Below are 13,748 nucleotides of genomic sequence, written 5' to 3' on the forward strand. Positions count from 1 at the left end.
GGCCACTGAAGAACACTGAACTCACTGTCATGTTCATGAAACCAGTTTGAGACGACTTTTGCTTTGTGACATGGTGCATTCTCACGCTGGAATTGTTGCATTCAAGTGATGATTGATGGGTATTAACGGGCCCAATGTGTGCCAAGAAAACATTCCCCACACCATTACACCACCTGAATGAACGAGAAGGTGTACAGGTGTTCCTAATAAAATCAGTGAGTGTACATACCCCACATACACACACACACACACACACACACACACACACACACACACACACGCAGGTTTGTCGAAAGACCCATCGGTAGAAGCTCCAGACTGCAGAAAGGGCTGCAAAAGCTGTTATTCCACATGTCAGGGTCCCGGGGGGGGGTCTATCATGGGTGGACAGTCAGTCCTCTGGCTGTCTCTTCATCCCTGGTTCCTGTTCCTCCAGGCCTGCTGCTGACATGTGATGAGAGGGGGGCCCCCTCTGGTCACGGGGCTCTGAGAGGATCCATGTAGACTAGAGAGAGAGAGAGAGAGTTCCGCCAGGAAACGCTGCCCTCTGCCCCCTGCCTCTTATAGACACCGCCGTGAGCTACCGCCACACGGCCTCCAGAGAGACCCCCCCCCCGCTCACTTATTCACCCAGGCCTGTGTGTGTCTTATTGATTACCACAGGCCCAGAGGGAGCACACCATACAGCCACCCGTCAGAGGACTGAGAATAGAAATCAATAGAAAGAGAAAGGGGTTCTACCAATACCTGGACAGCCCCGCGCTCTCTCTTTCTCTCTCCCTCCCTTTCTCTCTTTCTCTCTTTCTCTCTCTCTCTCTCTCCCTCTCTCTCTTTCTCTCAGTCTCTCTCTCTCTCCCTCTCTCTCTTTCTCTCAGTCTCTCTCTCTCTTTCCCTCTCTCTCTATCCCCTCTCTCTCCCCCTCTCCCTCTCTCACGAGCTTGGTCCTCTCTCCTCTCCTCATCGTTCACACCCCCCCACCCCACCCCGTCGTGTTCTCTGCAGACACCTCACGCGTCCGCCAGGCTCACAGCAGCAGCGAGGCCGCGGTCGTCTGACTCTGACCCCTCCCCCCCACCCCCGGCAGATAAGTCATGACCAGCGGAGCGAGGGGCCGCCGGCTAAAGCAGTCCAGCTGAAAGGGTTGCATGGCAGCCGTAAATAATTTTTTGACATGGAGGGAATAAAAAAAATAAAAAATAACAATTTGATTTCTCCGACGTTTTCCCCCCCCCCCGCCGCTTCTCACTCGGCCTCTTTTCCCAGTTTAGTCAGGGCTTAGATATGTTTTGCACCTTGAGTTTGCTTGTTCTCACCGTTCTTTTTTTTCTTTCTTTCTTTCTTTCCTTCTTTCTTTTTATGTCTTTTTTTTGTCTTTTGTCTCTCTCCCTCTCTCTCTCTCTCTCTCTCTCTCTCTCTCTCTCTCTCTCTCTCTCTCGTGTGTTTCTGGTTTCCCACGTCATCCCCTCGTCCCTCAGAGACCTCAGTAACGTCAACTGTGAGGAGCTCGGTCCGCTGCCCCCTGGCTGGGAGATCCGGAACACCGCCACGGGCCGGGTCTACTTCGTGGACCACAACAACCGCACCACGCAGTTCACCGACCCACGCCTCTCCGCCAACCTGCACCGAGTCCTCAAGTGAGTCACACACACGCCCCCACCAGAGAAACTCAACCACTCAACCAGACCCCTGAGGGGTTATTGGTGGCCTAGCGGATAGTGAGTTGGACTGGTGGTGATCAGAAGGTCCTGAGTTAAAATCCCACCTGGGAACACCACCACTAGTGTGCCCTTGAGTAAGGCAATTAGCCCTAAGTTACTTCATTTTTTTTTTTTTTTTTTTTGCCATTTAGCAGACGCCTTATTCCAAAGCGACTTACAACGGATACATTTGATCTAAGCAAGTGAATCATCAATTCACCAGTCATAGCAGGAAGAGTAATCTAGCTCAGGCCAGGGGCCATTGGCAGTAGTTTTTTCTTGTTTTAATAGACACTGGAAAAACAGTACATAGGGGGGGAAGTAGAAATCTTAGGAGACACAGTATAGGGGGGAAGCAGGTGTCTCAGGAGACACGGTGCTGGGGGGTAGTAGATGTCTCAGGAGGAGCAGTTAAGGTGTAGCCTGAAGAGATGGAGGTCTTCAGTCTCCGACGGAAGATGGGGAGTGACAGCCGTGGGAAGCTCGTTCCACCAGCGGGGAGCGAGTGTAGTGTAGAGACTTCGGGGAGACGGTCCCTGTAATCTCTAAAGTCGCTTTTGAATAAAATAAAAAAATTAGAATGTAAACATCGACCCGGAGCTCCAGAACCACCTGTATGAGACGTGGAGGGGTCAGGAGGAGGACTGTGAGACCAGCTGTGCGGCGTGGCTCCTGAACTCACTCTCTTTCTCTGTTGTTTCTGGTTCTTGCGCAGCCCCAGTCCCAACGGCTCCCGCAGCAGCATCGAGAGTCAGAACATCAGGTGAGAACAGAACACAAGCCCTTGTTCTTGGAAAGTACTGCACACACAGATGTTGAGCGTGGTGTAGATTCACACACAACCTGTCAAGACACACACACGCACACACTCTCAGACATACTCAGTCAAGTCTCCCCCGCACAGGGTGTTTTACAGGAGAGGCCCCGTGCCAAGGTGTTCTCAGCACCTGTAGCGGTTCAGCCATCAGAGCAGTCTTTCTCCTGCGCGCACACACACACACACACACACACACACACACACACACACACACACACACACACACACTCTGCACGCACAAGGCTGAATTCCACAGCCCTGCAGTGGTTTTGATCAGGCACGGGTTTTAGCACACAATCCGTCACAAAGCTGTGTTTGGCCTGACATCAGATAGCCATGAGGAGCCCTGAGCAGCCCTGCCTGGTGTGTCTGGGCTGACGACTGTCTTACGTCCAGGAAACGGGGCATAAATTTGATGCCCGAGTCAATGAATGGTGTGTGTGTGTGTGTGTGTGTGTGTGTGTGTGTGTGTGTGTGTGTGTGTGTCCATGCGTACGTGTCCGTGCGCGCGTTTTTACAGAATTTCTCCTCACAGCCGCAGCTGTTCAAACACAGGCTGTGTTACCGTAGCCGCAAAATTACCCACAGTGCCGAGCGGGTGGGAAGGTGGAGCAGGGGTACGGAGCAGGGCCTGGCCCAGGCGAGGCCTCCTCCTCCTCCTCCTCCTCCCCCTCCTCCTCCACCTTCTCCACCTCCTCCTCCACCTCCTCCTCCACCTCCTCCTCCTCCACCTCCACCTCCTCCTCCTCCTCCCCCTTCTCCTCCTCCGTCTGACCTCATTCCTCCTCCGTGCAGCGAACGAACGGTCGGAATGCATCGATGGAGAGATCGGGTGTCTTTTTTTGTTCTGACAGATCAAAGAACATGTTCGGGACTCTCTCTTTCTCTCTCTCTCTCTCTCTCTTTTCCGCAGCTCTTCTGAAAGTCTTACCAAACTCCCCGGCTGACACGCCATGTATGTTTGTAATGCAGGAATCTCGTCTTTAGCACAATAACGTCCAGATGTGTGAAAAAACCACCGCGCCGAATCACCGCTCTTTTCTCTCTCTTTTTTTTATTTAATTTTTTTAAACAAGGGTCCGATTATTATTTCACATCAAAGTTAGGGGATACAGAGTTTTTTTTTTCTTTTTTTTCTCCACATTATTGATGGCTCTGTTTTAGACAAATAATTGTATTGAAAGGAAAAGGGGGTCCGTTCCTCCGGGCCAAGACGAGGTCTGCGGCCATTAGGATGATGGATGGTTCACCCCGGAGCTCCAGCCACATACTTTCCCTGGGTTTTTTGGGGGGTTCTTACAGCGGGAAAAACCCCTTGGCTCGGACTCGGGGTAGAACCAGAGGAGATGTCTAAGGTGTGCGCTAATGGAAGGCACATTGTGGTGTTGGATCAAACGCTTTCTTTTTCAGCGTGTTGTTGGGTCCAGGGCCTTTAAGAGTGTGCTAAGTCCTCCTGGTTAGCGTAGAGCTCCACAGGCCTTGACCCGCTGCTGACGGCGTTCCACCCTACACGGGGACGGATTAGCCTTTTCAATTTCCAGTTGGGGGAGGGGGTGGGGGGGGGGGCTCTCTAGAGATGGTCACCTCCCTGGCTGCGGTGGAGCAGCAGATCTGGGGCCTGTGGCCTTAAAGAGAGGTCGGCGGCGGAGGCGACATTCCAGCCCCAGCGACAAAAAAAAAAGACCAAAAAAAAGAACTCTGTGAAAGATATCAGAAGGCCGCCGTGGCGTCCTGTCAAGACATCTGCCTTTTATCAAGGCTGAAGGATTTCAGACATTTTTCACCCCTCGCGCCGTCATCCCGCAAAAATGTTTGATATATACGTGTCCTTCAAGCCTTATGGTTTATTGCCCTTTTTATTTGCTAAAGACATTGCCTCAGCCCAGGCCCAGAGTACGGTTTTGGTTAGACTCACCCCTGTGATGTTGCAATCTCTTCCCTGACTCCAGCCCCTGGTCACTGCACAATGGGTAACAGAAAACCCTACTCGTCTGGGGTTTTAAGACCTGGCTTCAGAACTGCCCTCTGCACTCTTGCATGAAAAACTCATGTGTAGTGTATCGTTTTCCCCAGAGATCTTAGGGGTTTTTGGAGCAGTTTTACACCAGTTAAAGGTTTCAGAATGTGAGTATGTGCGCACACCGTCTTATAAGGTGTCTTCAGGTGAGCTGCACCAGTGTGTTTTTGGCTCTCTTAAAAAGGGAGTGAGAGAGAGAAGTAGAAAATAGAACACATAGTGTTCTATCACTATGGAGAGAGAGAGCTAAGAATGCACACCAGACAGACAGAGGTAGCTGAAGTGTGGGTGTGCGCGTGTGTGTGTGTGTGTGTGTGTGTGTGTGTGTGTGTGGAGACAGGGCAGGAATGTTTGATTTATGGGTGAAAGTGCAGGGAGAGCTCTCCTTGTCTGAGTCCCCCTGCCTCCCCGCTCCTTGTCTCCCTGCCTCCCCGCTCCTTGTCTCCCTGCCTCCCCGCTCCTTGTCTCCCTGCCTCCCCTCTCCTTGTCTCTCTGCCTCCCCTCTCCTTGTCTGAGTCGTCCTCTCTGTTTGGGTGCTGTCTGGAGGCAGCCCTTCCTGCCCTCACCTTCCCTACCTCCCTCTCTCCTTTCCTTCCTCTTGAGTCTAGTCTGCAGGAAATAAAGGGATTGGCAGAAGAGGACTGGGGTGCCCCGTAGGCCCCGCGGCTCTCTGGGATAGCAGGAAGCGGTTGCCGGGCTAACCTGGGCTCAGCTAGGCACTAAGGCTATAAGGACAAGCTGGAGCCAAAAGCCGCCGTCACTTGTTGTTAAGGAGGAAGCAGCTGTGATGCGCTGTGGTCAACCAGAAGACCAGACAGGCTGGCATCAGTGACCACAGACGGTTCAGGGTTTAGTTTAAATGTACGTTCACAAGAAGACGTGCTGGTTTGGGGTCGCTGCAAAGCTCAGTGGATTTGGTGGGAACTGGCAGGGCGCTCGGCCTGGTCCAGACACCCACTTGGAAATAGATTTGCTGAGTTATAAACAGCAGCAGGGTTCCAGCGGTCCTGACCGAGGCCTGCTGTACCTTTTGGGTCCCAGGTGTGGCTGTGTGGCCCAGGAGAGAGTCGGTTCTCCCTGGTTACCCTCTTTATATACACATACTATCTATCACTCTCTCTCCCACACACACACACACACACACACACACACACAACCCTTTGTGGCCGGCTGTACAGTCTGGTGTTTATGACCCGGCTCGGGGGCGAGCGTGCCCGCTACACCCCGCTAAAGTGCAAAAGGCCAACGTGCAAATAATCCTCCAGCTCTGTGCTCCATAAAGGGCCTTTTGATTCCATTCAGAGTGTGTGTGTGTGTGTGTGTGTGTGTGTGTATGTGTGTGTGTGCGCCTGTGTGTGTGTGTGTGTGTGTGTGTGTGTGTGTGCGCCTGTGTGTGTGTGTGTGTGTGTGTGTGCGCCTGTGTGTGTGTGTGTGTGTGAGGCCCAGTCCCCCCACACGGCTGTGCCAGCCTCAGGAGCGTTCCTCCAGGCAGCCACTGCCCTGGTCCAGACGTTCCCTCTCTCTCTCTCTCTCTCTCTCTCTCTCTCTCTCTCTCTCTCTCTCTCTCTCTCTCTCTCTCTCTCTCTCTCTCTCTCTCTCTCTCTCTCTCTCTCTCTCTCTCTCTCTCTCTCTCTCTCTGTCTCTCTGTCTCTGTCTCTGTCTCTGTCTCTGTCTCTGTCTCTCTCTCTCTGTCTCTCTCTCTCTCTCTGTCTCTCTCTCTCTGTCCCTCTCTCCCTCTCTCCCTCTCTCTCTCTCTCTCTCTCTCTCCCTATCTCTCTTTCTCTCTCTCTCTCCCTCTCATTCTCTTTCTCCCTCTCTCTCTCTCCCTCCCTCCCCCCCCTCTGTCCAGAGGTTTGAGCTCCGAGTTCGAGGGTCTCATCCCTCTGGAGCAGCAGATAAACACTCACACAGCCCCTTTCTTCTGACGCCGCGGTGAACCACCACGCTCCACACCGCCCGTCTTAACCTCGGTCCCTCTCACCGTGTTTGAGCTTCTCACCGAAGTGCTTATTCATTCATAGCCTTTTGGGGCGGGGGGGGGGGGGGCGACGACGACGACGCTAACATCAGGAGGTAGCACCACACAAGGGAAACGTCATTCGCGACACAGCTGTTGTTGTACAGGGACACATGAACGATGAACGCATCACCCCGTTTTTAGACGCTTGAGTCACGGCCCGGCCGACTCCTCGTGTTGGGTTTCGTCCCGGGTGTTTGGTTTTTTCTCGTAGCCAGGGCTTGACATTAAGCTTTTTCAGGTACTTGTCCTAGAGCTCAAGTTACTTGTCCAAATCCAAAGATTTTGAAAAAGCAATAATATGAATAATAATATATTATACTCTCACCGGCCACTTCATTAGGTACACCTTTTCAACTGCTTGTTAACGCAAATACCTAATCAGCCAATCATGTGGCAGCAACTCAATGCATTTAGGCATGTAGACATGGTCAAGACGATCTGCTGAAGTTCAAACCAGCATCAGAATGGGAAATAAAGGTGATTTAAGTGACTTTGAACCTGGCATGGTTGTTGGTGCCAGACGGGCTGTTGCGTGATATTATAGTGTCAATATGGACCAAAATCTCTGAGGAATGTTTCCAGCACCTTGTTGAATCTATGCCACGAAGAATTATGGCAGTTCTGAAGGCAAAAGAGGGGGTCCAACCCCAAGGTGTGCCTAATGAAGTGGCCAGTGAGTGTATGTGTATGCAAATAACACATTTCACTACTATTGATTTGATAATGATGTATCCTTAATTTTCAAATGTATTCATTAAACAATATTTTGTAATTATTTAAAAACGTAGGGGTAATCAGTGATTACCTTAACCCTAACCCTTTTAGATTAAGATTGGCCACAAAATGGATGAATATCTAGGAATATTTACAAAACATGTTTGTAACTACAGTCCCTCCCCAATGGAAGCAATCTTATTTGCTAGCCTTTGGATAGTATCCTATATTCAAATTGAGAAATCTATCATTAGTGTCATTCTGAAGTTCGTATTGCGATGTGCTGGTCTTAAAACTTCAAACCTAAAATATACGATCGCATCGAACTACATGAAAGTAAGCGGCATTGAGAAGAAGCGAATATGCGCATGTTCACGTGAATGGCACTAGTGACAGGAGACCCACAACACTATGGCTGCGTTCGTAAACTCGCTCTGGAATCTGATCAGCACTCATGGAATGCCTTTTGTCCAATGAAATTACTTGGTCTCTTTATGTCGTTGAACGCAGTGTGCGCTCTGGCGCTCTGAGCGAATTTACGAACTATGACGATAACGAACTACGAGAGACTGAAATAGCCAGAATGAGGCGCGGCATCGCTTTGCTTGCTATTTTTTTTTACTATTCAGATCGGAAGGAGGAATTACTGTTTGCAGATATTAATACATATTGATTAGTTTTTTTGTTTTGACTTGTCCATCGGACAACTGCAGGAGGAAGTCCACTTGTCCAAACATAAAATGTACTTGTCCCGGACAAGCGGACAAGCCTTAATGTCGAGCCCTGTCGTAGCGAACCAAAACTACTGAGCGGTTCAGGCTGAGCCCCGTTATGTCTACGGCCCGGTTCGGGACACCCTCACCCTCGGTGAACCCTCATCAATCTCCGTCTGGTGGTCCGGCGTTCTCCCCCAGGCTGACAGGTGCATCTGTTGACTGAGGTTTGTTGCTGCCCGGTCGGCCAACATTTTCCGCTGCTCCCCTGCGGAACCAGAACCCGGAGCTATTTTCGAGCTGGAATCGGTGTCTGTGTGTGACTGTGAGACCACCCGGAGGTCTGCGGGTCTCCAGATGGGGAGGGGAGGGGGCTGGCGTGGCACACACCTGTGAAGCTGCCCCCCCCCCCCCCCCCCCGGGACTTAGTCTAGCCTGGTCCGGGGGGGGGGGGGGGCCCAGGGGTCTGAGGGGAAGTGGAGAGGTGCCCCCCCCCCGGGAGGAGGAGCAGGTTTGTTTAGAGAGCCTGCCGGGGCGCGGAGGAGGAGGAGAGGGCCGCTGGGCCTCTGTCCTGTTTACAGACACCGCGGCTCCGCGGAAAACCTTCACACCCACCTCTCTGACCTCCCCCCCCCCGGTGTGTGTGTGTGTGTGTGTGTGTGTGTGTGTGTGTGTGAGAGACAGCAGCTGTTTGACTTGAGGTGCGTCCCAGATGACCTCACGGTGTTTACCTCTCCTTCACAGTCAGCAAGAGGATGGAGACAGAACATTCCGGGGCCTTATTTTTCAGTTTGTTGGGTTTCGGGGATTGTGTTTGTGGGTGGGTAGGGGGGGTTACTTTTTGTGGATTTGTTTGTGGTGTTGTGTTGTTCTACCCCATGTCTCATCTCTTAATCTCTCTCTTTCTCCCTCCTTCTTTCTCTTTTTTATCCTTCCCTCTCCCTCATTCTCTGTATTTTATATCCTTCCCTCTCTCCCTCATTCTCTCTCTTTTATCCTTCCCTCCCCCCCTCCCAGCCGTCAGAACCAGATGAAGGAGCAGGCCCAGCAGGCCCTGGTGTCCCCGGCCCAGCTCCCAGAGGAGCCCGACTGCCTCACGGTGCCCAAGTACAAGAGGGACCTGGTCCAGAAGCTGAAGATCCTCCGCCAGGAGCTGTCCCAGCAGCAGCCCCAGGCAGGGCACTGCCGCATAGAGGTGTCCCGCGAGGAGATCTTTGAGGTGAGGACACACACACACACACACACACACACACACACACAGACACCACCCCTCTGGACCAGTGATACTCTGGCCTTTGACGAGAGTCACAGCGCTTCAGGCTCTTTTATCCTTCCCTCTCTCCCTCATTCTCTCTCTTTTATCCTTCCCTCTCTCCCTCATTCTCTCTCTTTTATCCTTCCCTCTCTCCCTCATTCTCTCTCTTTTATCCTTCCCTCTCATCCCTCATTCTCTCTTTTTTATCCTTCCCTCTCTCCCTCATTCTCTCTCTTTTATCCTTCCCTCTCATCCCTCATTCTCTCTTTTTTATCCTTCCCTCTCTCCCTCATTCTCTCTTTTTTATCCTTCCCTCTCTCTCCCTCGTTCTCTCTTTTATCTTGAAGAGCCTGAACCCAACAGTGAACCCAACCTGATTCAGCTCTTCGAGGTTTTAAAGTTGAAGGAGTTTTGCTCCTTATTTTCTTCGGCTGCGTTTTTATGGACGTGACGGACCGCACACAAGCCTGAGGTTCTCCTCCCGTAGAACTGTTCACCTAGGGAATGTTCTGAGAGTTCTCTCTCTCTCTTCCTCTGAGGCCGTCGTTCGTTCCACACCAGGGATGTTCGGGCCCTGCAGATGCCAGGCCAAGCAGATGGTTCAGAACCGTCTTCCCGTCCGCCCTCCCTCCCTCCCTCTCTCTCTCTCTCTCTCACTTTGAGGTCGACGCCCTTCACGTTCCAGCCGTATCGACCGTTCCGACATCTTATTATGTGTGAAGAGATGGGGGTTTTAAATCCGAAGCAGACCCTCTCGTTTGAAAAGGACTTTTCTCTTTCTCTCTGGAGTGTGCGTCTGCTCCTCCTCAGCGGGGGAGTGTGTTGGTCTGGGGGGGGGGGGTGGCTGGGGGGTGCTGGGGGGTGTGGGGCTCCATCAGAGCAACAACACCTGCAGCAGACGGACGTGACCTCCGTAGAAAAAACTATGCGGCGGAATGTGCTGGAACAGCCCCGTCTGTTAATCTGAAGGAAGACATTTTCGTTGGCTGATCTGGACTCTGAAAAAAAGAGAGTGTGGGTGGTGAGGGAGGGTGGGGGGAGGGCTAGACATAACTTCATTGCTTTTCTGGACATCTCAATTGCTTAAACATGAGTATTTGGGGTAAGTGTTAGCTGGTGTGCTGTGAACGCTCTCACGTTGTGTACATTGTAGTGAAGATGTTTAAGTTTTTTTGATTTTATTATTGTCTTGGATTTTATTTATTTTTTGATTTTGTACTCTGATGAACTGGAGAGCCTCTGGGGAAGGAGAGAGAGAGAGAGAGAGAGCGAGAGCGAGCGAGCGTGCGTCTGTGTTATTCCTCTCTTTATGTCTGTTTATTATTACTGTCCTAATCCACTTTTAATGAGACTGGGTCCCCCACACTCCCAGCCCGCGGCACGTGGGGAGGGATGATCCCAGCTCCGGGGGGGGAACGTTTGTTACTCCAAAACACTGGTCTCATTTCACCAGGAGCCCCCGCCGGCATGGAGCACAGTGTCAGTAGGCTGGTGTTGGTCTTCAACAGTGTCAGTAGGCTGGTGTTGGTCTTCAACAGTGTCAGTAGGCTGGTGTTGGTCTTCAACAGTGTCAGTAGGCTGGTGTTGGTCTTCAACAGTGTCAGTAGGCTGGTGTTGGTCTTCAACAGTGTCAGTAGGCTGGTGTTGGTCTTCAACAGTGTCAGTAGGCTGGTGTTGGTCTTCAACAGTGTCAGTAGGCTGGTGTTGGTCTTCAACAGTGTCAGTAGGCTGGTGTTGGTCTTCAACAGTGTCAGTAGGCTGGTGTTGGTCTTCAACAGTGTCAGTAGGCTGGTGTTGGTCTTCAACAGTGTCAGTAGGCTGGTGTTGGTCTTCAACAGTGTCAGTAGGCTGGTGTTGGTCTTCAACAGTGTCAGTAGGCTGGTGTTGGTCTTCAACAGTGTCAGTAGGCTGGTGTTGGTCTTCAACAGTGTCAGTAGGCTGGTGTTGGTCTTCAACAGTGTCAGTAGGCTGGTGTTGGTCTTCAACAGTGTCAGTAGGCTGGTGTTGGTCTTCAACAGTGTCAGTAGGCTGGTGTTGGTCTTCAACAGTGTCAGTAGGCTGGTGTTGGTCTTCAACAGTGTCAGTAGGCTGGTGTTGGTCTTCAACAGTGTCAGTAGGCTGGTGTTGGTCTTCAACAGTGTCAGTAGGCTGGTGTTGGTCTTCAACAGTGTCAGTAGGCTGGTGTTGGTCTTCAACAGTGTCAGTAGGCTGGTGTTGGTCTTCAACAGTGTCAGTAGGCTGGTGTTGGTCTTCAACAGTGTCAGTAGGCTGGTGTTGGTCTTCAACAGTGTCAGTAGGCTGGTGTTGGTCTTCAACAGTGTCAGTAGGAGGGTGTTGGTCTTCAACAGTGTCAGTAGGCTGGTGTTGGTCTTCAACAGTGTCAGTAGGCTGGTGTTGGTCTTCAACAGTGTCAGTAGGCTGGTGTTGGTCTTCAACAGTGTCAGTAGGCTGGTGTTGGTCTTCAACAGTGTCAGTAGGCTGGTGTTGGTCTTCAACAGTGTCAGTAGGCTGGTGTTGGTCTTCAACAGTGTCAGTAGGCTGGTGTTGGTCTTCAACTGTGTCAGTAGGGTGGTGTTGGTCTTCAACAGTGTCAGTTAGGCTGGTGTTGGTCTTCATGGAACACAACAGTTTATATTATCCCCCCTCCCTCCCCCCCTTTTTAGTCTTTTTGCTTGCAGCAGTTTTGAACAGACCACCAGCTCTTTGGTCACTGATTGGCATGTCTAAGACAGACAGACAGACAGACGGACGGACAGACATAAAGGCCGGGGGTCGTGACCCCGAGTCACGCTCCGAACATTCCCATCTCGTGTTTCCCAGGAGCCACCAGGGGCTGGCACGTTTGTGACAGGAGGAGGGCAGGGGCCGGCGGGTTGTCAGAGACGCGGGGGGGGCGTCCTGGGTGGAATGTGTCGCGCTGGGGGGGGACGGGGGGGACGGACGTCTTGTCGCCCCGGAGACCTGATGATAACGGAGGTTGACGGAGGGCGGACACTCGGGTTACTTTGGCGGGGGAAGAGAGAGGGGCGTACATCATCATCATCAGAGCAGAGCCACGTTCTAGATGACAGAGCGCAGGAATGTGTGTTCTTTGGCTCGGTCCCCAGCTTCAGCATCACACCACGCTCACACGCACGCACACACACACACACACACACACACACACACACACACACACACTGACACGGACATTACAGCACAGATGTCTCCCTCTGGCCACCAGCCCTGGGTTGTATACAACAGGTCTCACTGTCTCGCATCAGTGGGTTCTACCAGTTGGTTCTACGTTCCCTGACGTGTGTGTGTGTGTGTGTGTGTGTGTGTGTGTGTGTGTGTGTGTGTGTGTGTGTGTGTGTGTGTGTGCGTGCGTCTCGCAGGAGTCTTACCGACAGGTGATGAAGATGCGGCCGAAGGACCTGTGGAAGAGACTGATGGTGAAGTTCAGGGGAGAGGAGGGGCTTGACTACGGGGGCGTGGCCAGGTGAGGACACACACACACACACACACACAAACAAAGCAGGGAGGCAGGGAACAAAGGGGAGCCTTTTTAGTTGCCGCCGGTTACCGTATGCGTGCCACATCGGCTCTCAAACCGAGTTGCGCCCTCTAGTGGCCGTATCGAGTTAAAGCACACGGTCTTCCCCTTTGTATGAACAGGAATGGCTTATTGACTTTCACACTGGCCTGAGCCACTATTGGTTGGATGAGACGTTTCGCAATGGATGAAATCATCATCCCTGACTCCCTCTCTCTCTCTCTCCCTCTATCTCTCTCTTTTGTTCTATCTCTCTCTCTCTCCCTCTATCTCTCTCACTCTATCTCTCTCCCTCTATCTCTCTCTCTTTCTCCCTCTATCTCTCTCTCCCTCCCTCTATCTCTCTCTCCCTCTCTCTCTCTCCATCTCTACCTCCCTCCATCTCTCTCTCTCTCCCTCTCTCCCTCTATCTCTCTCTCTCTCCCTCTATCTTTCTCTCTCTCTCCCTTTCTTTCTCTGTCTATCTCTCTCTCTTTCCCTCCATCTCTCTCTCCCTCTCCCTCCATCTCTCTCTCTCCCTCTCCCTCCATCTCTCTCTCTCCCCCCGTCTCTGTGGGTGTGCTGTGTGCAGGGAGTGGCTGTATCTGCTGTCCCACGAGATGCTCAACCCTTATTACGGCCTGTTCCAGTACTCGCGTGACGACATCTACACCCTGCAGATTAACCCTGACTCAGCCGTCAACCCAGTGAGTAACACGCGCACACACACACACACACACACACACATATAGAGCCTCTCTCTCACAAACATACACACACACACATGCACAGCCTCTCTCTCACAAACACACACACACATGCACACACACACGCATACACGCACAGCCTCACACACACACGCGCACACACACACACATACAGAGCCTCTCTCTCTCTCTCTCTCACAAATACACACACACACACGCACAGCCTCTCTCTCTCACACACACACACACACACACACACACACACACGCACACACACAGCCTCTCTCACACCCA

At 51.9% G+C, this 13,748-nt stretch overlaps 1 protein-coding gene across 1 annotated transcript in view; it reads left to right on the forward strand.

Annotated features, from left to right (window-relative positions):
• Positions 1-13,748, forward strand: part of LOC308151406 (E3 ubiquitin-protein ligase SMURF2) — a gene marked incomplete at both ends in the record, with an annotated part of 62,278 nt that overhangs the window by 43,385 nt on the left and 5,145 nt on the right. The window contains 4 exons of the mRNA XM_080524270.1: positions 1,476-1,634; positions 8,996-9,197; positions 12,611-12,714; positions 13,340-13,454. Of these exons, the coding sequence (XP_080380396.1) occupies positions 1,476-1,634; positions 8,996-9,197; positions 12,611-12,714; positions 13,340-13,454 (580 nt within the window). The remainder of the gene's footprint in view (positions 1-1,475; positions 1,635-8,995; positions 9,198-12,610; positions 12,715-13,339; positions 13,455-13,748) is intronic.

This window comes from Nansenia antarctica (assembly GCF_963989245.1).
Source record: "Nansenia antarctica genome assembly, chromosome: 2".
Taxonomy (NCBI): Eukaryota; Metazoa; Chordata; class Actinopteri; order Argentiniformes; family Microstomatidae; genus Nansenia; species Nansenia antarctica.